The 24,676-nt window shown below is 44.6% G+C and overlaps 1 protein-coding gene across 4 annotated transcripts in view; it reads left to right on the plus strand.

The window, feature by feature from the left end:
- The window catches only part of LOC106607545 (calmodulin-regulated spectrin-associated protein 3), a 57,421-nt gene that overhangs the window by 12,483 nt on the left and 20,262 nt on the right, over nt 1-24,676 (plus strand). For 3 of the 4 annotated variants that reach the window (XM_014204581.2, XM_014204578.2, XM_014204580.2), the window contains exons 2-4: nt 3,561-3,823; nt 23,354-23,509; nt 23,661-23,747. In XM_014204581.2, the coding sequence (XP_014060056.2) occupies nt 3,561-3,823; nt 23,354-23,509; nt 23,661-23,747 (506 nt within the window). Of the gene's footprint in view, nt 1-3,560; nt 3,824-9,124; nt 9,251-23,353; nt 23,510-23,660; nt 23,748-24,676 lie in introns of those variants that run through there. The other variant, XM_045720680.1, reaches the window with a different exon arrangement.

Genomic DNA, 24,676 nt, shown 5'->3' on the forward strand with positions numbered 1-24,676 from the left:
GGGCTCTGGTCTGGTAATTGTCATATGTTAACCGCTAAGGCTAACCTCTAGGCATGGATGTTGTGTAATTTCACTCCTCTTGACACAGACTGATAATGTGGTTCCATACTGTCCGCATCCAAAATGGCCCAGGTAGTGCACTATATAGGGAATAGGGTGCCATTTGGGACGCAACCACGGACGGACTGACTGACATGTGTGGTGTGGGGTTTGAAATGGAATGCACCACAGTATCGTTCCCGTGGGGGGAGAATGACACTGTCACCATGAGACCTGAACTGCCGAAAGAACATTTAGACAGGGAAATGGAGGGAGGAGTTGATACTAGCCCCCAGAAAATATCAAATTGTAACCAGTGTATCGTGCCTATATCTGTAACCTTATGACTCCTGCAGGCCCTATGATTGGCTGGTTGGATTTGCTGTGAAAAACACAACACCGAGACGCACGTCACACGCACACACAAATGCACGACAAGCGCACACAAACGCACATACATGTACCCTGCTCAGCTCATTCACTCAGATGATTGTAGTTGCTTAGGCAGATGCCTAGCATTGCCTATCCATATCTAACTATGCCCATAGTACTGTCAAGGTAACCAAATGCTATACCTTCACTATACACTGCATGTACAAAACATTAGGAACACCTTCTTAATATTGAGTTTCACCTCCTTTTGCCCTCAGAACAGCCTCAATTTGTCAGGGCGTGGACTCTACAAGGTGTTGAAAGCATTCCACAGGGATGACGGCCCATGTTGACTTCAATGCTTTCCAAAGTTGTGTCAAGTTGGCTGGATGTCCTTTGGGTTTGGACCATTTTTGATACGCACAGGAAAAATCCCAGCAGCGTCGGAGTTCTAGACACACTCAAACTGGTGCGCTTGGCACCTACTAACATACCTCGTTCAAAGGCACTTAATGGCACACATACACAATCCATGTCTCTTGGCTTAAAAATGCTTCTTTAACTGGTCTTTTTCCCTTCATCTGCACTGATTTTGAAGTGGATTTAACAAGTGACATCAATAAAGGATCATAGACTGACCAGGTGAATCCAGGTGACAGCTATGTCATAGGAAGAGCTAGTGTTCCTAATGTTTTGTATAATTGATGAGGAAACACCCACTTCTTTGTTTGTTTCTATTAGATACCTAGCGATAAACAGAATGTGTGTTTATTTGACAATAGGACTTTAAACTGTGTTTTGTCAATGATCTTGTTAGGACTTTGAACGGCGGGTTTCGTTGATGTTTTGTGTAACCTATATCCACAATACCCTGCTGAGAGATTGTGGTTGCATCTGAAATGGCACACTATTCCTTTTAAAGTGCTCTGGTATTAACCTCTCTTGGGTTAACCTCTCTCTTTCACCTCCGGATGAAAAGCATGCCCAAAGTAAACTGCCTGTTACTCAGGCCCAGATGCTAGGATATGCATATAATTGATATATTTGGATAGAAAACACTCTAAAGTTTCTAAAACTGTTAAAATAATGTCTGTGAGTATAATAGAACTGATATGGCAGGCGAAACCCAGAGGACAAACCATCCAGGGGAGAAAAAAGATTGAGGTCATAGGATCTTCCATTTGTTTTCTATGGGATACCCTTATTATTAGGAACCTGGTTGCAGTTCCTATGGCTTCCACTAGCTGTCAACAGTATTTAGAAATTGTTCGATGTTTTTCTTTTGAGAAATGAAGAAGTAGTGCTATTCATTGTAAGTGTCACTCCAGGTGGACTCTACTGTTTTGATAGGCGTGAACTATAGGGCGCTTCACGTTGTCTTTATCCGGTATTGGAAACAGTTTATTCCGTCTTAAATTTGATCAATTATTTACGTTTTAGGATACCTGAGGTTGGATTAGGAACGTTGTTTGAAATGTTTGGACCAAGTTTACAGGTAATTTATTAGATACTTTGTAGGCATGTTGGGCAAGTTCAAACCGGCGTATTTCTCAATCAAACGTGCCAAATAAATGGACATTTTTGGGACATAAGGACATTATTGAACAAAAGGACCATTTGTGATGTTTCTGGGACATTTTGGAGTGCCAACAGAAGAAGATCTTCAAAGGTAAGGCATGAATTATATCGCTATTTCTGACTTTTGTGGCGCACCTGCCTGGTTGAAATATTATTTTCATGTGTTTGTATGCGGGGCGCTGTCCTCCAGATAATCTCATGGTTTGCTTTCGCCGTAAAGCCTTTTTGAAATCTGACACAGCGTCTGGATTAACAAGAAGTTAAGTTTATTTTGATGTATAACACACACATGTGTGTAAATATTTGAATTTGGTATTTTTGAATTTCGCGCTCTGCAATTTCACCGGATGTTGGCCAGGTGGGACGCTACCGTCCCATCTGCCCATAAGAAGTTTTAAGGGTGTGAAATGTTAAACGTTAAAACGAAATTGGGATCCTTAATGTTAAGAAAAATCCCTAACCTAATTATAATTGTTTTTGTAAATGCAGAAAGTAAACAGCATAGTGGGTACATTTTTGCAACAACTAAGAGCGTTGGTACCCTTGCTACCACACTGTGAACAGCTTGAAGTGAACCTGTGCACATGCGCAGATACTTTGTATTGCATCTTGCTCATCTCAATATCCTAGCCTATTCATTGATGATAGGCCCTGATTTATTGAAGTTACGAGACATGGCAAGCCAAGAAATCTGCGAGATACAGTATGCCAGTGTGGGATACAGCTTTTGATTGCAGATAGTCCACGGTTCTGACTCTGTCTGGCTGGTAGCCGACATGCCCATTTGGGCCGGGATTATACCAGTATCGCAATATTTTTGTTCCATATCAAAAATGTAAACATGAAGCAGATCAAACTGAGTGGAGGCTGTTATAGCAGCAAAGGAGGGACCAACTCCATATTAATGCCCATGAATTTTGGAATGAGAAATTCGACGAGCACGTGTCCACATACTTTTGGTCATGTAGTGCATCATGATAATAGTATCGTTCCCGGCCCTACTGCCTGTATTGTGCCCCTTCCTTCATTCTCCGTCCTCGCTAGCATGCTATGAAAGATGCGAGTGTTTGATTAGTTGCTGTACTTCGAAGAACTTCGTACTTCTTTCCAAAAATACTGAATCCTACCGGAATCGAATCTTGACACTCAGAAATGGGAGTCAACGTATAAGGAGCCGTGCAAGGAGTCTACTCTCCACGACTAAGTCATTGTCGTTAACAGTTAGAAAATGGCAGCTGTGAAGTCCTGTATGGCAACACTTTGAGAAGTTAAATGAGAATGAAATACAAACTTTCCGAGGTGGAATTGAGGTACAGTAATGGTGGTACAGGTGCGATGCTTAACCATCTGAAAGCGACGCACCGTGAAACCCAAAACGTTGCATGCAGCAGCACAGCTGCATTGTGAATTCACATGTATATTGGATGCAGTCTGGGTAACTTTTTTTTGTATTTTCTTCCTCAGTGGAAACACGTTCTATTGATGCGCTTGTTTTGCCTATTAATAGTGTACTCGTCTCCCACAACATGATTATTTCACTCACTGTTTTTGTCCCTCTTCTCCGTCCGTAGAGCATGTTCCAGTGGAGTTGCGGGAGCCCTTCTACTGTGACCAGTATGAACAGGAGCACCTGAAGCCCCCCGTCACACGCCTCCTGCTCTCCTCTGAACTCTACTGCCGCACTTACGGTCTGCTGCAGGGGGACCAGGGGGGGGCAGGGGCCCCAAAAGACAACGCCAACCTGCTGCAGCTCCTCGCCAACAGGGGCATGGCCCCCAAAGATCAAGACGTCCCCGTGTCTGATGTGGACCTCCGGCATATACCAATCAAAATGGTAAGAGGTGGGTGTGGCATATGGCATGTTGACATGGTTTAGTCCATTGTGATTTTGGGTAATCTTGGCGCCCAGAACCAAGTCTCGTGTTATGTTTGGTCTGACATGTGAGACTATGGTTCGAGTTATGGAAATATGTAAAAGGAGGAGGATTTCTGTTTTACTGTTGGCCACCAGTCTCCCAGTATTAGTAATGCCCCTGGGATGGGATTGGGCTGACTGCCACAACACACAGGTTCAATTGAGGGAAGATCGAAACTGCACTGGAAACTGCCACTGGATCGGTCCTGGTGTCACAATAATCCATCCAGCAGTGATCGATCTGGGCATACGGTCTGCCTCATAGGGACACACACAGGCATTGTCTGGTCACCCTCAGCCATGACTGCTGGCCATGGGGGAGTGGGGATGTTAAAGCTGTGGAGGTGATTGGGGTGTAGGACTTGTTTATGCTTTGATTCCACGGATTAGACGACATTAAAAAATACCCCCTTTCTGGACCCATTCCCTGGTCCTTCCCAACCCCCCCCACCTTCACCCAAGCCGATCTCCTGAAGATGAGTGGATCCAGCTGTGAGGACCAGGGGGACGTCAGAGCAACTCCAGGGGGGATTCAGTCTTAATTCTGGGGGTAGCATGGTAGGGGTGGGACTGGGAGGGAGGGCTTGGAGGCCTGGAGAAGGTAGTGTTTACTAGACAATCAGTGGCTTTGACTAGGCCTTAGATTAGAACAAAAGGCAAACTGCGCAGCACCAGTGACACCAGAGCTCCCTGTAGCTGGCTGTCAATGCAGCTTCTGAAGCAAGAGGAACTGGTTTGTCATCTCTAGCCATTCACAATGAATCTTTCGTTCTCATTCACTCACCACGTTTCTGTCCACTGTATTTATGCCAGTAAAGTCATACCGAATAAATAAAAAAAAATTCACGACAGCTGTGATGGAAACAGGAAGTTTCGGTACAATTTTATAAATGCCAACTGATACTTTGTTCATTTGACATGGTGGGATTTGTTTGTGTCAATAAAATGTGTTATGTGAGAAACAGTGGTGGAAACACCTTTATGTGCAAATATTGATATAATTTTACATTTACATTTTAGTCATTTAGCAGACGCTCTTATCCAGAACGACTTGGAGTATGCATACATTTCATACATTTTTTTTCTCCGTACTGGTCCCCCGTGGGAAATGAACCCACAACCCTGGTTTGGCAAACACCATGCTCTACCAACATCATATCGAAGTAAACATGGAGTCACACAATGATGTGGTCCTCCCACTACGACTCGGGAAACCATGCAGTTTATTAGACTACAGATGCAATACAGAGCTTTCAGAAAGTGTTCACACACCATGACCTTTTTCCACATTTTGTTGTGTTACAGCCTGAATTCAAAATAGATTAATATGAGATTTTGTGTCACTGGCCTACACACAATACTCCATAATGTCGAAGTGGAAATATGTTTTTAGATATTAAATGTTTTTTACAAGTTAATTACTAAAGCTGAATTGTCTTGAGTAAATAACGGGGTGGCAAGTAGCATAGTGGTTAGAGCGTTGGACTAGTAACCGGAAGGTTGCAAGATCGAATCCCCGAGCTGACAAGGTAAAACTCTGTTGTTCTGCCCCTGGTCAGGGCAGTTAACCCACTGTTCCTAGGCCGTCATCGAAAATAAGAATTTGTTCTTAAAACTGACTTGCCTAGTTAAATAAAGATTAAGAAAATGTATAAGTATTCATTCTCTCGTTGACACAGGTGTGAGTGTCGACAAGGCTGGAGATCACTCTGTCATGCTGATTGAGTTCGAATAACAGACTGGAAGCTTTAAAAGGAGGGTGGTGCTTGGAATCATTGTTATTCCTCTGTCAACCATGGTTACCTGCAAGGAAACACGTGCCGTCATCATTGCTTTGCACAAAAAGGGCTTCACAGGCAAGGATATTGCTGCCAGGAAGATTGTACCCAAATCAACCATTTATCGGATCATCAAGAACTTCAAGGAGAGCGGTTCAATTGTTGTGAAAAAGGCTTCAGGGCGCCCAAGAAAGTCCAAGCGCCAGGACCGTCTCCTAAAGTTGATTCAGCTGCGGGATCGGGGCACCACATTTTACATTACATTTTAGTCTTTTAGCAGACGCTCTTATCCAGAGCGACTTACAGTAGTGAATACATACATTTCATTTTCATTTCATGCATTTTTTTTTTTTGTACTGGCCCCCCGTGGGAATCGAACCCACAACCCTGGCGTTGCACACACCATGCTCTACCAACTGAGCCACAGGGAAGGCTGTACAGAGCTTGCTCAGGAATGGCAGAAGGCAGGTGTGAGTGCAAGACCTTTGGAGGATGGCCTGGTGTCAAGAAGGGCAGCAAAGAAGCTGCTTCTCTCCAGGAAAAACATCAGGGACAGACTGATATTCTGCAAAAGGGACAGGGATTGGACTGCTGAGGACTGGGGTAAAGTCATTTTCTCTGATGAATCCCCTTTCCGATTGTTTGGGGCATCCGGAAAAAAGTTTGTCCAGAGAAGACAAGGTGAGCTCTACCATCTGTCCTGTGTCATGCCAACAGTAAAGCATCCTGAGACCATTCATGTGTGGGGTTGCTTCTCAGCCAAGGGAGTAGGCTCACTCACAATTTTGCCTAAGAACACAGCCATGAATAAAGAATGGTACCAACACATTCTCAGAGAGCAACTTCTCCCAACCATCCAGGAACAGTTTGGTGACGAACAATGCCTTTTCCAGCATGATGGAGCACCTTGCCATAAGGCAAAAGTGATAACTAAGTGGCTCAGGGAACAAAACATCGATATTTTGGGTCCATGGCCAGGAAACTCCCCAGACCTTAATCTCATTAAGAACTTGTGGTCAATCAAGAGGCAGGTGGACAAACAAATACCCACAAATTCTGACAAACCCCAAGCATTGATTATGCAAGAATGGGCTGCCAACAGTCAGGATGTGGCCCAGAAGTTAATTGACAGCATGCCAGGGCGGATTGCAGAGGTCTTGAAAAAGAAGGGTCAACACTGCAAATATTGACTCTTTGTATCAACTTCATGTAATTGTCAATAAAAGCCTTTGACACTTATGAAATGCTTGTAATTATACTTCAGTAACATCTGACAAAATTATCTTAAGACACTGAAGCAGCAAACTTTGTGAATTAATATTTGTCATTCTCAAAACCTTTGGCCACAACTGTACATTAATAGTGTTTAACATACTTTTTGAATGACTACCTCCTCTCTGTACCCCACACATACAATTATCTGTAAGGTCAGCTGAGCAGTGAATTTCAACTACAAAGACTGGGGAGGTTTTCCAATGCCTTGCAAAGAAGGGCACCTACTGGTAGAAGGGTATAAAACAAAGCAGCCATTGAATATCCCTTTTGAGCATGGTGAAGTTATTAATTACACTTTGGATGGTGAATCAATACACCCAGTCACTACAAAGATACAGGCGTTCTTCCTAACTCAGTTGCTGGAGAGGAACAAAACCACTCAGGGATTTCACCATGAGGCCAATGGTGACATTAAAACTGTTTTTAATGGCTGTGATAGGATAACATTGAGGGATGGATCAACATTGTAGTTACTCCACAATAGGAGTAAATGACAGAGTGAAAAGATGGAAGCCTGTACATGCATCCTGTTTGCAAAAAGGCACAAAAAATGCCAAAGAAATGTGCTTCATGTCCTGAATACAAAGACTTGTTGGATTTTCCCCAAACATAACACTGAGTACCACTCTTAATATTTTCAAGTATGGTCGTGGCTTCATCATGTTATGGGTATGCTTGTCATCGGCAAGGACTACAGAGTTTTTAGGATGATAAAAATAAACTGAATAGAGCTAAGCACAGGCAAAATGCTAAAGGAGAACGTGTTCAGTCTGCTTTCCAACAGACATTGGGAGACAAATTAACAATAACCGAAAACACAAGGCCAAATTTTTGGGTTGCTTAACAAAACGACATTGAATGTTCCTGAGTGGCCTAGTTACAGTTTTGACTTAAATCGTCTTAAATCTATGACGAGGCTTGAAAATGTCGATCTACAACCAAATTGACAATGCTTGAAGTATTTTTAAACGAATAATGTGCAAATATTGTACAATCCAGGTGTGCAAAGCTCGTTGACTTACCCAGAAATACTCACAGATGTAATCATGCCAAAGGGGATTCTAACATGTATTGACTCAGGGGTGTGAATATTTATGTAAATTGGATATCTCTGTGTCTTTATGGACTATTGTGTGTAGATGGGTCCAAAAAAAAATGTAATCCATTTTTAATTCAGGCTGTAACTTTCTGAAGGCACTGTAAGTTATGATGAACTTCACAGGGTGGTGAAAGTGCAAGGTGATGAGTTTGATGATCGATGCTTGACTGCTGTTTGACATACAAATATTCTGACTCTTATCTATAATAATCTCATCATATAGACTAGGCTACCCGCACTGTAACTACGAGCTGTTGGCTGGTGTGCACATGCCAAGACCTGATTGCGCACTTTTGCTATTTAACTCAACTGTTTTTGTTAAAGAAAACTTTGTGGTAGAGTTGAAAATGCAATGGAAACATATTGAAATGTTATTCGGTACATGAAAATTTAAGTGAAAAATAAAAATGTGTGCACTACGTCATCATGCACTGATTTTTATGCGCAACAAGTCTTTATGCAGATTTTAGAATATTTGCAAGAAAATCTGTAGCCAATTGGATGGAAATCTAGCTATTGCCTGTTTCTGTCTGTCTGTTTCTCTCTCTCTCTTGCATTGTTATGTGGTCATTGAAGCTTGATCATGTCTGTTCCGTCTGAGAACCATATTCCCATTCAATTGGCCAAATGATCTCTCTCAACAGCCAATTAGAAGAAGGGGAACCCGCATGGATCCGGAGGCCTGAGCATGTTCAAATAGGAACAGATGTATTACAGCTTAATTTCTCTGAATTCACAGTGACCCAATTTAACGAGTCTGTGTAACATTACTGTCTAACTAATTAAATATTATACCTTCTCGATTAAAAAAAAAATATCTTAATGAGATATAGAAGATTTTGTAAACAATTAATGGAATTCCAACTTGCGTTGAACCTCAGCTCTTCAGCACTATAGACATCATTGAATTCTTATTATACATCATGGAAGTGCTGTAGTCAAAGGCTACATTTTGGCTGCATGAGCATACTTTGACATTCTGAAAATGTTTACAGTGTGGCTTTAACAATATTACCCCCCCTATACTGTATATAATCTTCACTACAACATCTATGTTCTCACCCCCAGCCAGCCCAACTCCTCTAGCAGACACCAGCCCAACCGACACCGGCTCTGTGATTTGAATGCCCTGAAGTCTGTTTCTGGAGATCCTGTGTAGCTGTTCGCAGGCGTGTTTCCCTCATAGTCAGTCAGGTGAAAAGTAGAGTGTCCATTACCCCTGCCTCCGCCTCTCTCTAACTCCACCTCTTTCTCTGCTTCTCTGCCTGGTGCCTTTGCCTCTCTGCTTCTACCTCTACCTCTCTGCCTGTGCCCCTGTTTCTGCCACTAACTCTCCCTGACAGGGGAGCTACACTGGGCTGTCGAGTCACTTTATGAAGTGTTCTCGGCTGTGAGCAATTCTTGAAAATAGAACCAGAGTGTAATGTTATGCTGAGCAGCACACGCCTCTTCGCGAAACTGCCTGGAGCTCTCTACCTGTTGGCCAGGGCACCTGGTGGTGTCGCTGTCTGCAGGTCCTTGTACTAATTGGACCAGTGGTGTGTGAGGGGAGAAGTGTGCTGTGCTGTCTCATCCAGACCTAGGTTCAAATAGTATTGACTTTCTTTCAAACACTTAAGCTGCGATCAATTGAGCTTGCCTGGCTGGCACAGTGGAACCGATGGAATAGTGGAGGTGAGAGTTGTTCTCCAGTGTGCTGTGCGTGCTGTCTTTGCTCAGCTAGTACTGTCTGTGCTGTGTTCTGTGGTCAGCTAGTACAGTGTGTGCTGTGTTCTGTGCTCAGCTGCTGCTGTCTCAGCTCCGCGCTGGTGATGGTGTTGCTGCCATGCCGCCAGACCTGGGAGGCTGCCTCAGCCTCAGCTGGCCAAGAGCTGATAGTGACACTCACTGCTTGGCTGTCACTGTTAGGCTGCTGCTACTGCTGCTACTCAACTTGCACTTGTAGTGCTCTCTGAGCTTGAGCTTTGGGACAGTGCTGCTGTCTGAGCTGGGCCACCGCTGCCTGGCTCTGTCAGGGGGGAAAGTGGGTCATGCCACACGCACGCACAGCATTAAGAGGATGGAGCAATGTGGGCCTTGGCCAGTAAACAGCTTTGAAGCAACAGAAAATCTGCTGCTGTAGTGTGCTGCTTTATATTAAAGCTCATCTGTGTCATACACGCATGCATGCAGTCACGCACACACAAAGCATGTTCACACAGCAACCAAAGCACACACACGTAATCAGTATTGTTTCCGTCTCTCTCCTTGCCCCTAACCTGGGCTCGAACCAGGGACCCTGTGAACACATCTACAACTGCCTCCCAAGACACATCGTTACCTATCGCTCCACAGAAGCCGCAGCCCTTGCAGAGCAAGGGAAACACTTCAAGGTCTCAGAGCAAGTAACGTCACCAATTTGAAACGCTACTAGCGCGCACTGCTAACTAGCTAGACATTTCACACCAGACACACGCGCACACACACAGCAAGTGTAAACAGAATATATTATTGTTTACTTACAGATAACATCTGTATTGCCTTTTTAAGCTGTTTCACTGTGTGATATTGACCACTCTTCTCTCTGGTTATGTCCCAAATACCAAATAGAACCCTATTTCCTATGGGCCCTGGTCAAAGTAGTGCACTATGAAAGGAATAGGGTGTCATTTGGGAGGTAGCCTCTTTTCAATAACCTCACAGCTTACATCATCAGCTCTAAATGAAGCTTGGGCAAAAAAAAGCTACATTTAAATAGATATTCTAAATAGGATACTTTCTCTAGCGCGCCACACCCTCGAACGGCACTGTCACTGAAGCCTTCTAGATCAGCCAGTCTTGCTATACTACACCTGGTCTTGGGCCTGTGTCCAAAATGGCGCCCTATTCCCATCAAACTCAACTCTGGAACTCAAAGCCAGTTCCACTTTGTTTTTTTAATTGTTCCCCTCTAATCAGGGACTGATTTTTAAACCTGGGACACCAGGTGGGTGCAATTCATTATCCGGTAGAACAGAAAACCAGCAGGCTCTGGACCCTGTAGGGTAGAAGTTGAATACCTCCGCTCTATATAGTGCACTACTTTTGACCTGCTCTGACTCATACCACACACACAGTATATATTATATATCATCGTCAGGGGTGTATTCAGTGAGCTGAAACATTTCAGAATGTTGCAGATAAAAATATACTGAATAGGGCTGATGTGATTCCCAACTCTACCTGACAGACAATCCTATCTGAGCGTTCTGTAACGTTGCACCCTCCTGAACAGACCCCGGATATCATTGTGCACCGTGATATTGATGATGCATTACTAATAGCCATACTCTGTATTTCATATGTAGTTGCTGTGTATCAGTCAGACAAGTGTTTTTAAATGGAATCCTTGTTTATGTTACATTTACGTTTTGGTAATTTAGCAGACACTCTTATCCAGAGTGACTTACAGTTAGTGAAGTTCATTCAAATGTTATGTAGCCTACATATGACAAAGGCATGAAATGTACTTTGGGGGAGCAGTGGGGGGGGGGTCACAGGATAGCCCTGTTCCAGAAATCCCTGCCTGTGTCTATGTTTGGTTTTGGTTAGTGAGTCGCTGACACGTTGATTTAAGTCATACTGCTGGGTACGCAAGTTTTCGCTCAAGATAGCATCCGTCTCGAGCTCAGTAGGTATTAGAAGTGGCACAGGCTGTTTACCAAATGGTACCCTATTCCCTATTTAGTGTACTACTTTTGACCAGGCCTCAGTAGTGCACCCATAGGGCTCTGGTCAAAAGATGTGCTCTATATAGGAGATAGGGTGCGATTTGGGACAAAGACGGAATGCTGCTGAACATCATTTGGCCCGTCACGGGACCTCCTAGGCCTGCCAAGGGGAGAAAGAACATTTTAGTTTTTCTTTTCTTTTGTTTGTTACAGAGAAGAGTCAACAAAGGAAAGCTGCCAGGGATCGCAACATTGATCTTGTAATGTGTTTTTTGTTGGGGGGGGGCGCAACAGTGTTTTCCAGATGGGAGGGTTGTAAAAAGCTGGAACAGCACAGATTGTTGTGGTTTTGCTGCTGCTTCAGTATTTAGTATCTAACTTGACATGTCAATATTCAGAGAGCCATGTGCTGTCGGAGGGGTGCTGGGTAGCGCACCAGCTCCACCCAACCCTGCCGCGCTGCACCCCCGACTGATCCCCACACCGACCCCAAGAGCACTCCCCACCCACCAACCCCACATATCCCCCAGACCTGGCTGGCTGTTTGGTCCTTCTGTTTGTCCCTCTGTCTAACCCTGGATTTCATGGGGGCTGTGGCTGGGGCGGAGGGGTTGAGAGGGTTAAGTCATATTTCAGATATAATCAGATTTAATCTCCTTTGGTGTTTGTTTTCCTCTTGTTGTTATTATTGAAATGGATGATCGTCGCAGTATTCCCAAAGCAGCAATTAATGACTTCCTTATAGACAGGTTAATATATAGCTTAATATTATAGTATTTAATTATTGGAGGATATGTTATGTCCGGTCCGCTCAGGAGGATTCTGAGCAGAGTGACCCGGTGTTAAGCCGGTGAGGGAGTAGAGCACCACCGCCACGCCCAGGATTGTGGGTGCTGAGGAGCATTGTGGGTCAGATTGTTGGTTGTTATGGTGATTTGGCTGGCAGAGTGTGCCCTATGTTCCAGGTTTGCACCTCTCTCTCCTTTCTCATTAAGGTGAACTTGTGATTTGGCTTAGCGAGCTTCGCAGGGTCAGGACGGGAAATATGTGACCCCAACCCCTCACCTCTTCCTCTTTACTCTGCTCTCATTCCACGCTTTTGTTGTGAATGACCCTGTAGTCTACTCTCTCCTGAATGATCACTGTATTACACCACAGTGAAATAGTCCCAGCCCCACCAGTTCAGGACTTATTCTCACTGAATAGAGTTATCTGTACAAAATGTTGATTTACATAATATGTACATGCACTTTTCAATTCACATTAGCTACGGGAATATCACGAGCCGAGAGGATTTGGTTGACTTTCTTGCTTACGCAACAATTCGCAAGCATGTGCAGACAATTTAAAGGGTTTATTTTGTCTTCTGTACACTCATTACATTTTTGTTTCAAGACAAAGCTAGCCAAAGCTAAAATGTCTTCATCAAGTAACATTAGATTATCAAAATGAACGATTACCCCTCTAATACGAATATAAAAGTACAGTAGGCCTACCTTACAAAATTACAACAAACCATGCTTCATTTGTATAAATATCATGCAAATCATTAGGCTACATGTGGTAAAAGAAAATTGCGATTGAAAACATTGGAATAATTCACTGGGGAGTTGTTGAGCTGTTTTATATGGAAGCCCATTCCTGCCACCCAAAAATAAAATGCATATAGATCTTACATATAGGTTATGTTTCTTCATTTGTAGCATTGTGTGGCGATTTCAATCTATCCATGTTGCAGAGATCAGCACAGCACGTCCTCCGGCAAACCCGTGGCAACCTGGTATTTGCCCCAGCACTTTTAATTAGGTTTAATACAAAATATTGACACAAAGTGTTGAAAAAAAGAGGGACAAAATAACGTTTTATTTTTCATTTATTCTCCTCATTATTTGTTTGACAGGATTTTAATGTTTTCATTCTCCAGGAGTTTTTCCATTAGTTTTTTTTAAACCATATGATCTGATAAGAAAAAATCTGGTCCTATCATAGTTGTATTTTTTTTTACAGCTGATTTATTACTATGTCATACCCAGAGTTTTACCTGGTTAGGTTAGAATACCAGACTAAGAACAACTCTGGGCCCAGGAAAACAATTCCCCCCCACTCTGGGACCTGTGGTGCCACCTCCGAAATCACCACACAATGTACAAATGAAACAACATTTATTCTATTTGTATGATCTATCTCAAAAATGATGACTTGTGCAAGTCAAACTACATATCGCAACATTTTGTAGACATATACTTTTTTTTATGGTGGTGGGAATGGGCGCCCATAGTTTTGTGGCTCAGCAGGCAGCTGCTACTGCGACAATTTCAGAATGGAACAGGCAATTTAAGGTAAAAACGAAGTAATATATTTAATGTAAACTCAAATATAAGGAACATTTCAGCCGTTTCAAAAACATTGCTCTGCTATTACCATTTTATACTGTTGGAGTGTTGAGCGCAACGAGACAATTGTTTACACTGCCCTGCTAAGAGGGGGGGAACTGTCAAGCGTGACCTTCGGAGGTAGCGCTCGCGACGTGATAAGTATTGTCGCTTGAATTAATACCTCTCGAATGTCCCTTTGCTATCGTCTGTGAAACCAGCCTCCGTCTCCTCCTCCTCCCATTCTGTCCCTCTCTCACATTCCTCTCTGTCAGTCCTTCTCTCTTTCTCTCTCTGTCCAAAATACCACACTCTGACTCTCTAATTTTAACATGAATGTTATGTTAATGGTCCTTTTGTTTGTGAACTGTGTCTGAGTCTCTTTGGATGCTTTACTGCATTTCCCTCTACTTTTTGTGTTATAAATTGAACTCTTGAAAAGGCAGCCAATGCAGCTACATGATGGCAAATGGCTCAGCTCCACATCCATTCCAGTCACTCATCAGTGTCAGGGACTGGTGTTCTGACTGAATAAGTGTGACTGAATCTCTCTCCCCATTAGAGAGAGCTGCTGGCTGGAAATGGCATCCCCATCCCCCCTCAGACAGCCCAGCTCAACCCAGACTATGCAGACATCATGACAGCTTTATCCCCATGCTACCCTGAGTGCTCTCAGCCCTTGTCTTTCCTCTCTCTCCCTGGCCCTGCACTGACTGTGCTACCAGATTGCCCCTCAGCCCCTGTCTCTCCCCTCAGCCCCTGTCTCCGTCTCTTCCCTCAGCCAGTCTCCCCTTGCACTACACTGCAGACAAGACGTATACATCAAACAGACATGTCTTAGCTCACAGATAAGCTAATAGTGTGACCCTGCCTCCATTGAGCACAACACACATTTTTACATTTTAGTCATTTAACAGACGCTCTTATCCAGAGCGACTTACAGTAGTGAATACATACATTTCATACATTTTTTTTTTTTTTTGTACTGGCCCCCCGTTGGAATCGAACCCACAACCTTGGTGTTGCACTTTGAGATATCAGCTGATATAAAAAGGGCTATATAAATAAAAATAAATTTCATCCACCTCTGGCCTGCTGGCCCCCCTACCTCTGAGGAAGCACAGTTCCCGCTCAGCCCAGTCAAAACTGTTCGCTGCTCTGGCACCCCAATGGTGGAACAAGCTCCCTCACGACGCCAGGACAGCGGAGTCAATCACCACCTTCCGGAGACACCTGAAACCCCACCTCTTTAAGGAATACCTAGGATAGGATAAAGTAATCCTTCTAACCCCCCCCCCCTTAAAAGATTTAGATGCACTATTGTAAAGTGGTTGTTCCACTGGATATCATAAGGTGAATGCACCAATTTGTAAGTCGCTCTGGAGAAGAGCGTCTGCTAAATGACTTAAATGTAATGTAATGTAAATACATTTGATTTGACTAGCATCTCAAAGCACTTTATGATGACAAAAGTGAGTGCTACGGGGCGGTAGTCATTTAGTACAGTTATCTTTGCCTTCTTGGGTACAGGAACAATGGTAGCCATCTTGATGCATATGGGGACAGCAGACTGGGATAGGGATTGATTGAATATGTCCGTGAACACACCAGCCAGCTGGTCTGCACATGTTCTGAGGACGCGGCTAGGGATGCCGTCTGGGCCAGCAGCCTTGTGTGGGTTAACGTGTTTAAATGTTTTACTCACGTCAGCCACTGAGATGGAGAGAGGGTGACGTCGGTATCCGTGACTTGTTTTTGTAGTCCGTGATTTCCTGTAGACCCTGCAGGCCCTCTCGTGTCTGAGCTGTTGAATTGCGACTCCACCTTTTCCCTGTACCGGCATTTCGCTTGTTTGATTGCCTTGCGGAGGGAACAACTACACTGTTTATATTCAGCCATATCACCAGACCTCTTTTCATGGTTAAATGCGGTGGTTCGCGCTTTCAGTTTTTCACGAATGCCGCCATCCATCCACTGTTTCTGGTTAGGGTAGGTTTTAACAGTCACAGTGGGAACGACATCTCCAATGCACTTATTTATAAACTCACTCATCGAGGAAGCGTATAGATCAATGTCGTTCTCTGAGGCTGACTGGAACATATTCCAGTCCGTGTGATCAAAACAATCTTGGAGCGTGGCTTCCGATTGGTCAGACCAGCGTTGAATGGTTCTCGTCACTGGTACGTCCTATTTGAGTTTCTGCCCATAAGCAAGGACTAGCAGGATGGCTTTGTATGCATCGCGGAAGTTAGAGGAGCAGTGGTTGAGAATATTAGCCCTTCGTGTCATGCAATCAATATGTTGATAAAATTTAGGTAACATTGATCTCAAATTTGCTTTGTTAAAATCCCCAGCTACAATAAATGCAGCCTCCGGGTATATAGTTTACATGGTCGAGTGAAGTTCCTTGAGGGCCGTCTTGGTGTTCGCTTGAGGGGGGGGATGTACACAGCTGTGACTATAACTGACGAGAATTCTCTTGGTAGATAGAATAGCCTGCATTTGATTGTAAGAAGTGCTAGGTCGGGTGAGCAGAAGGACTTGAGTTCCTGTGTGTTGTTATGATCACACCATGAGTTGTTCATCATAAAGCATGCACCCCCGCCCTTCCTGTTCCCGGTGGCTGGACCGATTCCGATAACATATCCCGAGAGAGCCATGTTTCTGTGAAACAGTGAATGTTACAATCTCTGATGTCTCTCTGGAAGGCAACCCTTGCTCGAATTTCGTCTACCTTGTTGTCAAGAGACTGGACATTGGCGAGTAGTATACACTAAAATGTTTATTAAAGAACACTTGTGGGGGCAGGACTAAAGCTGGTAAACCAGACTAAATGCTGTGCTTTCCAGGCTAGACTAACACTGCCTGGCTGTCTGCACACTGAGCTGTGTGTTTCTTTCTGTGTCTGACTCTGCCCTGCTGTCTGTTTTTTGGTCTGTCTCTATCTGTCCTTGAGACCTACTGAAAACCCTAAGAGCACTTATTTAAATCCAACCCTCTAGACTCACTAACTTACACTCTCCTTCACCAGCCCTGATTTGATTAGGTCAGAGCATTGTGTTTCTGTGAACAGTTCTAGACTTTACCACAGATGGAACGATGAGACATATTTCACCAGATGTATAAATGTGAAGCATCCCCTTAATGTTTCCACTCACTACCAAATATGGTAGTGAGAGGAAGCCCACTGGCCAACTGTGAGAGAAGATGGAATGAGATGGTTTTGGGGGGGACATTCTGCACATTTTCTTATCGATGAAACATTTGATTTCAATACAGTTTTCTGTTCCCAAAACTAGAATTTGTTATGAAAAGAGTGGACTAAGTTTTGTAGACTTTACCCTTTGCAAAGGTTTTTAAAAATCTTGTTGTTTAGGAGTGCAAAGGCGAAAAGAGTTATTGCACACGCGCACTTCACAGAGTAGGTGTTCCCTTACGGAAATATGCAGATGTCTGCTAGAACTCACCAATAGGATCTCGCTAACTCATGCTTGGCTCTGCCCACCTCCTTGCTTGTTCTGGTCAATATGACTCATTTGTTCCCATTGGAAATGACAGATGACAACCTATCTTGGTTTAGTTATACAAATCTTTGACTTTACTAACTGGGTCAAAGGCTGTTCTAGTAACCGGTGGCGAGCAGTGGAGGTTACATATACCTCTATAGGCCGACTTCTCAGAACCTGTTGTGTGTGCGTCTGTGTCCCTGAAAGATTTATTAAGAACACTTATGGGAGCAGCAAACAGTAAGCAGGCATTACCTTATTGCTTCAGTTTGTTTTTGTCCAATTTGAATGTTCATAAATACTCTTACCTCAATCCTCCTCAGCCCCACTGGTAAATGCCTAGAGGCAGAGATCAGTGTTTCCCCTAGTTTTTATAATGTTAAGGGAAACACTGTATGAGAGGAAGCATTTACATTATATTGTGTGTTTACGGACGTATTCAATCAATCCTTATCGCAGTCTGCTGTTCCCACATGCTTCAAGAGGGCCACCATTGTTCCTGTTCCCAAGAATGCTAAGGTAACTGAGCGAAATGACTATCGCACCGTAGCACTCACTTCCGTCATCATGAAGTGCTTTGAGAGACTAGTCAAGGAACATATCACCTCCACCCTACCTGACACCCTAGACCCACTCCAATTTGCTTACCGCCCCAGATCCAATAGGTCCACAGACGACGCAATCACACTGCACATTGCCCTAACCCATCTGGACAAGAGGAATACCTATGTAAGAATGCTGTTCATTGACTACAGCTCAGCATTTAACACCATAGTACCCTCCAAACTGTGCAACTGGGTCCTGGACTTCCTGACGGGCCGCCCCCAGGCGGTGAGGGTAGGAAACAACATCTCCACCCCGCTGATCCTCAACACTGGGGCCCCACAAGGGTGCCTTCTCAGCCCTCTCCTGTACTCCCTGTTCACCCATGACTGCGTGGCCATGCACACCTCCAGCTCAATCATCAAGTTTGCAGACGACACTACAGTGGTAGGCTTGATTACCAACAATGATGAGACGGCCTACAGGGAGGAGGTGAGGGCCTTCAGAGTGTGGTGTCAGGAAAATAACCCCACTCAACGTCAACAAAACAAAGGAGATGATCGTGGACTTCAGGAAACAGCAGAGGGAGCACCCCCCATTCCACATTGAGGGACAGCAGTGGAGGTGGAAAGTTTTAAGTTCCTCGGCATACACATCACGGACAAACTGAAATGGTCCACCCACACAGACAGCGTGGTGAAGGAGGCGCAGCAGCGCCTCAACCTCAGGAGGCTGAAGAAATTTGGCTTGTCACCAAAAACACTCAAACTTTTACAGATGCACAATCGAGAGCCTCCTGTCGAGCTGTATCACCGCCTGGTACGGCAACTGCTCCGCCCACAACCGTAAGGCTCTCCAGAGGGTAGTGAGGTCTGCACAACGCATCACCGGGGTAATCTACCTACCCTCCAGGACACCTACACCACCCGATGTCACAGGAAGGCCAAAAAGATCATCAAGGACAACAACCACCCGAGCCACTGCCTGTTCACCCCGCTATCACCCAGAAGGCGAGGTGAGTACAGGTGCATCAAAGCTTCTATCTCAAGGCCATTAGACTGTTAAACAGCCATCACTAACATTGAGTGGCTGCTGCCAACATACTGACTCAAATCTCTAGCCACTTTAATAATTAAAAATTGGATGTAATAAATGTATCACTAGCCACTTTAAACAATGCCACTTACATAATAACTTCTTTTGACATGAATAGGGTGGACCAAAGTTTGACTTTTAGTTTTAACCATTGTCTGTATTCATATGTGATTTTGGCATATTTTACTGGGGTTTCTTGGACAATGTTTAGAAATTAAGTGTTTGTATTTTACTGGGGTTTCTTGGACAATGTTTATAAATTAACATGTCTTCTTCTATATGTGAAGGGAAGTATTTAAACACTTGCTTAGGTCCAACCTCTGATCTTTCCAAGCATTTTTTATATGCTAAAACAGGATAAAAATTGTAAGAAAACATATCAAATCATTCTACTGTATGTAAACGTTACTCATCTCATATGTATATACTGTACTCTATACCATCTACTACATCTTGCCTAAGCCGTTCGGCCATCGCTCATCCATATATTTTTATGTACATATTCTTATTCATTCCTTTACACGTGTGTGTGTGTGTGTGTGTGTGTGTGTGTGTGTGTGTGTATAAGGTAGTTGTTGTGAAATTGTTAGATTACTTGTTAGCTATTGCTGCATGGTCGGAACTAGAAGCACAAGCATTTCGCTACACTCGCATTAAGATCTGATAACCATGTGTATGTGACAAATAAAATTTGATCTGTATGTTCAAGTCACAGTGTGCAGGTGTAGACATAGAGCATTGCCCAAACTGGCAGCCTTTTGAAGGCCCTCTGGTCAATTTCCCCCAAAAATCAGCAGTTTTTCCTAATGTCAGTCACTTATAGTCAGTCAATTAGCCTATGTCAGTTAAACATTTTTTGATTGCTAAATTAGTTTAGCGGCCAGCTACGTAAACTTGTTATCGTGGTTGAATTACAGGTTGGGGGGGCCCCCAATTGATTTTGTTAGTCTCATTCAGATATCATAAACTCAGCAAAAAAAGAAACGTCCTCTCACTGTCAACTGCGTTTATTTTCAGCAAACTTAACATGTGTAAATATTTGTATGAACATAACAAGATTCAACAACTGAGACATAAACTGAACATGTGCCATAGACATGTGACTAACCGAAATGGAATAATGTGTCCCTGAACAAAGGGGGGGTCAAAAGTAACAGTCAGTATCTGGTGTGGCCACCAGCTACATTAAGTACTGCAGTGCATCTCCTTCTCATGGACTGCACCAGATTTGCCAATTCTTGCTGTTAGATGTTACCCCACTTTTCCACCAAGGCACCTGCAAGTTCCCGGACATTTCTGGGGGAATGGCCCTAGCCCTCACCCTCCGATCCAACAGGTACCAGACGTGCTCAATGGGATCCGGGCTCTTAGCTGGCCATGGCAGAACACTGACATTACTGTCTTGCAGGAAATCGCGCACAGAACGAGCCGTATGTCATGCTGGAGGGTCATGTCAGGATGAGCCTGCAGGAAGGGTACCACGTGAGGGAGCAGGATGTCTTCCCTGTAACGCACTGCGTTGAGTTTGCCTGCAATGACAACAAGCTCAGTCCGATGATGCTGTGACACACTGCCCCAGACATGACGGACCTTCCACCTCCAAATTGATCCCGCTCCAGAGTACAGGCCTCGGTGTAACGCTCATTCCTTTGACGATAAACGCGAATCCGACCATCACCCCTGGTGAGACAAAACAACAAGCTCAGTCCGATGATGCTGTGACACACTGCCCCAGACATGACGGACCCTCCACCTCGGTGTAACGCTCATTCCTTGACCGAATCCGACCATGACCCCTGGTGAGACAAAACAACAAGCTCAGTCCGATGATGCTGTGACACACTGCCCCAGACATGACGGACCCTCCACCTCCAAATCGATCCCGCTCCAGAGTACAGGCCTCAGTGTAACGCTCATTCCTTTGACGATAAACGCGAATCCGACCATCACCCCTGGTGAGACACAACCACAACAAGCTCAGTCCGATGATGCTGTGAAGAGCACTTTTTGCCAGTCCCGTCTGGTCCAGTGACGGTGGGTTTGTGCCCACCGTTGTTGCCGGTGATGTCTGGTGAGGACCTGCCTTTACAACAGGCCTTCAAGCCCTCAATCCAGCCTCTCTCAGCCAATAGCGGACAGTCTGATTACTGATGGAGGGATTGTGCGTTCCTGGTGTAACTCAGGCAGTTGTTGTTGCCATCCTGTACCTGTCCCGCAGATGTTATTTTCGAATGTACCGATCCTGTGCAGGTGTTGTTACACGTGGTCTGCCACTGCGAGGAAGCTGTCAATCCTGTCTCCCTGTAGCGCTGTCTTGGCGTCTCACAGTACGGACATTGCAATTTATTGCCCTGGCCACATCTGCAGTCCTCATGCCTCCTTGCAGCATGCCTAAGGCATGTTCACGCAGATGAGCAGGGACCCTGGGCATCCTCCTTTTGGTGTTTTCAGAGTCAGTAGAAAGGCCTCTTTAGTGTCCTAAATCTTCATAACTGTGACCATAATTGCCTCACATCTGTAAGCTGTTAGTGTCTTAACGACCGTTCCACAGGTTTATGCTCATTAATTGTTAATGGTTCATTGAACAAGCATGGGAGTCAGTGTTTAAACCCTTTACAATGAAGATCTGTGAAGTTATTTGGATTTTTACGAATTATCTTTGAAAGACAGGTTCCTGAGTTTATAAAACAACTGCAAACATTTCTCTCCACCCTGTTGCAAAATGAGTAGAATTGCATTGAGAGAGTTATAAAATTGAAAAATCTTCTCTCCCCATGGCAAAAATGTGTAGAATTTTAGCAAACTTGTTTTAAAACTGCAACATTTTCACTACACCCCATGGAAAAATGTGTAGAATTGCACCCCTTATGAGTTCAGACTTTTTTGGACCCTGACCCCATCAAAGTTGCCCATCCCTGACCTAGCCCCATGGTAAGCATGGAGGGAGGCAGCAGTAGACCGATAACGAGCTAACCCTCTTATGGGCGCTATAAGGAGCTCTCCTCTGAGTGAGCTGATCATGTCGTTGGTGTGTTTTAATGGGCTCTTGCCATGAGAGCGCAATGTAATTGGTTTGGCCATGAGAACTAAAGGTACTAATAGGTTTGGCTATGAGAAAAGGTACTGGGGCTCTAGCTAGCTTTTGAGAAACGGAACTATCATGATTTTGGGCTATGAGAGAAGGAGAGGAAGAGAAGCAATGCACCCTGCACTGGGGGTTGGTTGAAAATACCCCAGTTTCAGTTAGGGATGTGTCAAGGGAAGCTATTGTTGTGCCCTTTTTCATGTTGTGTAATTTGATACACTATATTGTATGGTTGTGTTGGTGTGAACAGGGTTTTGAGTGTATAGTTTTGCTCTCTCTCTCTCTCACTCACTCACTCACACACACACTGTGCCACAGGATTCCTGGGGTTTGTGCTGCTCCCTCACTGAGCCATCCCTAGTGAGTTGATTACAGAACAACACTGTACAGAACCAAACTTTATCCTGCAACTTGTCATCCATGAGTCATGCTGCCATATCTCATAGCAGAGAGGAGAAAGAGGGAGAAACACACACACACACACACACACACACACACACAATGATTAGAAGGAGGAGGAGGAAGAAAGAGAAAGTATACAGTGAAGGGGCAGAGAGGAGAAAGTACACAGAGTAAAAAGGGCTGTTATCGTGATAGCACAGATGTTCCAAAGTTCACTCAGACAAGCTCTCACTTCTTCTTTCAATTTTTCTCTCTCTTCTTTACTCCTCTCCTCTCATCACTACCACGCTTTCTGCTGACTCAGAGCTGGGGTTCTTGGAGTCCCCTAGTGGCTGGATGTGGTTTTTGACCGGAGCACATTGCAGCCTGGTGTGATCTCATCTCAATAGCTCTGCCACATTAACATGGACCATGCTTTCTCAGAGCAGTCTGAGTCTGTGTCCCAAATGGCACCATATTCCCTACATAGTGCACCATTATTACATTAGCCATAATGCTGTAATAAATGTCATGAGTTTGGTGGCCGGCCAGCCAATCCCGCAGCTACCTCCCCTGACTGTTCCAATGCTGACAGTTTCCTGTTCTCTTTGCTGTGATTGGTGCAGAGTGCCCACCTGGCGGTGATGGATGCCCTGATGTCGTTGGGCGCCATGGAGATGGTGAGCGCAGTGAGGATGTCCGGTGCGGCGGCGGGGGAGGAGCTTCTGGATGGAGTTGGAGGAGCCAGCTGGGAGAACACCCTGCTCCACTGGGTGAACAGGGTAAGGACAAGGAAGACTCACTCTCTGTCTCTCTCGTTCTCTCTCTCGCTCTCTGTCACTGAGTCATGATTTCATAACACAATTTATATGCGAGTACAAAATATACATACTTATAACATGTGGCTTTCCACCATCCCATTTCCCCCCCCAGTTGAATCAGAGGCTGAGAGAGAAAACAGAGGGTGCGCAGGGTGACCCATCTCAGGACAACACAGAGCCACAGCCTGTTCAGCCTTCAGTAAGTATTACACTACACATGTACTACACAGTGTCTGTGTCAAAAATGGCACCCAGGGATCACGTGACTTTTGAACGAGATGGCCGCATGAACTAAGAGCTCCGCACAATTAGTTTCCAATTCTTAATCTTACCTCCACTTCAAGTTAAAACTCCTTTAGCTTTAGTCAAAAAGTCATGGCGACTACAAAAGATGACACTACAGGTGACATTTTTACCCGGACTCGAGCATTAGCGGCGGAAAAAGCCTCCAACAAACAGCTAGCTTCAGGAAAAGCTAGCGCCATTAGCCAGGAGCAAGAGGACCCGTCCCCCCCAAGGTCCAGCAAATGCCAACCTCGCACTCTGTCGAAGACATCATTTCTGAGCTGAGATCCCAACGTACAGAATTCAACAGATGGCATTAACTCTCAGCTCAGTGCGATAGGGGTCAAGGTGACAACCCTGGAAAATGCTTTGCCTGTTATCTATAATAAGATTGCCTCATCCAGGCGCCCTGCGTTGATGGTTGAATCCTATCCATGGAAAAGTCACTGACAGACGCCATGGAAACAATAGCATATGTTAAAAAGAAAAAAGAGCATCTGGAAAAGAAAACAGAGGACCTGGAAAACAGGGGGCGAAGGAATAATTGTGTTCTATTAAATCTGGGCGAAAAAGAAGAGGGAAACATGCCACTGATCCGCTACCTGCAAGACAAACTTCCCGAGTGGCTCCACCTGTCCACTGACAGGCCCATAGAACTCGAGAGAGCTCACTGAGCACTGAGGCCCCCACCAGCAGCCAGACAACCACCGCGCCCAATCACCATACGTTTCCTGAGATTCACCGACAAGGAACGAGTCGTACAGGAGGAGAAAATCAACACCATTACAGTGGGAAACGCCAAACTCTCTTTACACCAGGACCTGTCAGCTGGAATACGCCGAA

Source organism: Salmo salar, chromosome ssa06 (genome assembly GCF_905237065.1).
Source record: "Salmo salar chromosome ssa06, Ssal_v3.1, whole genome shotgun sequence".
NCBI lineage: Eukaryota > Metazoa > Chordata > Actinopteri > Salmoniformes > Salmonidae > Salmo > Salmo salar.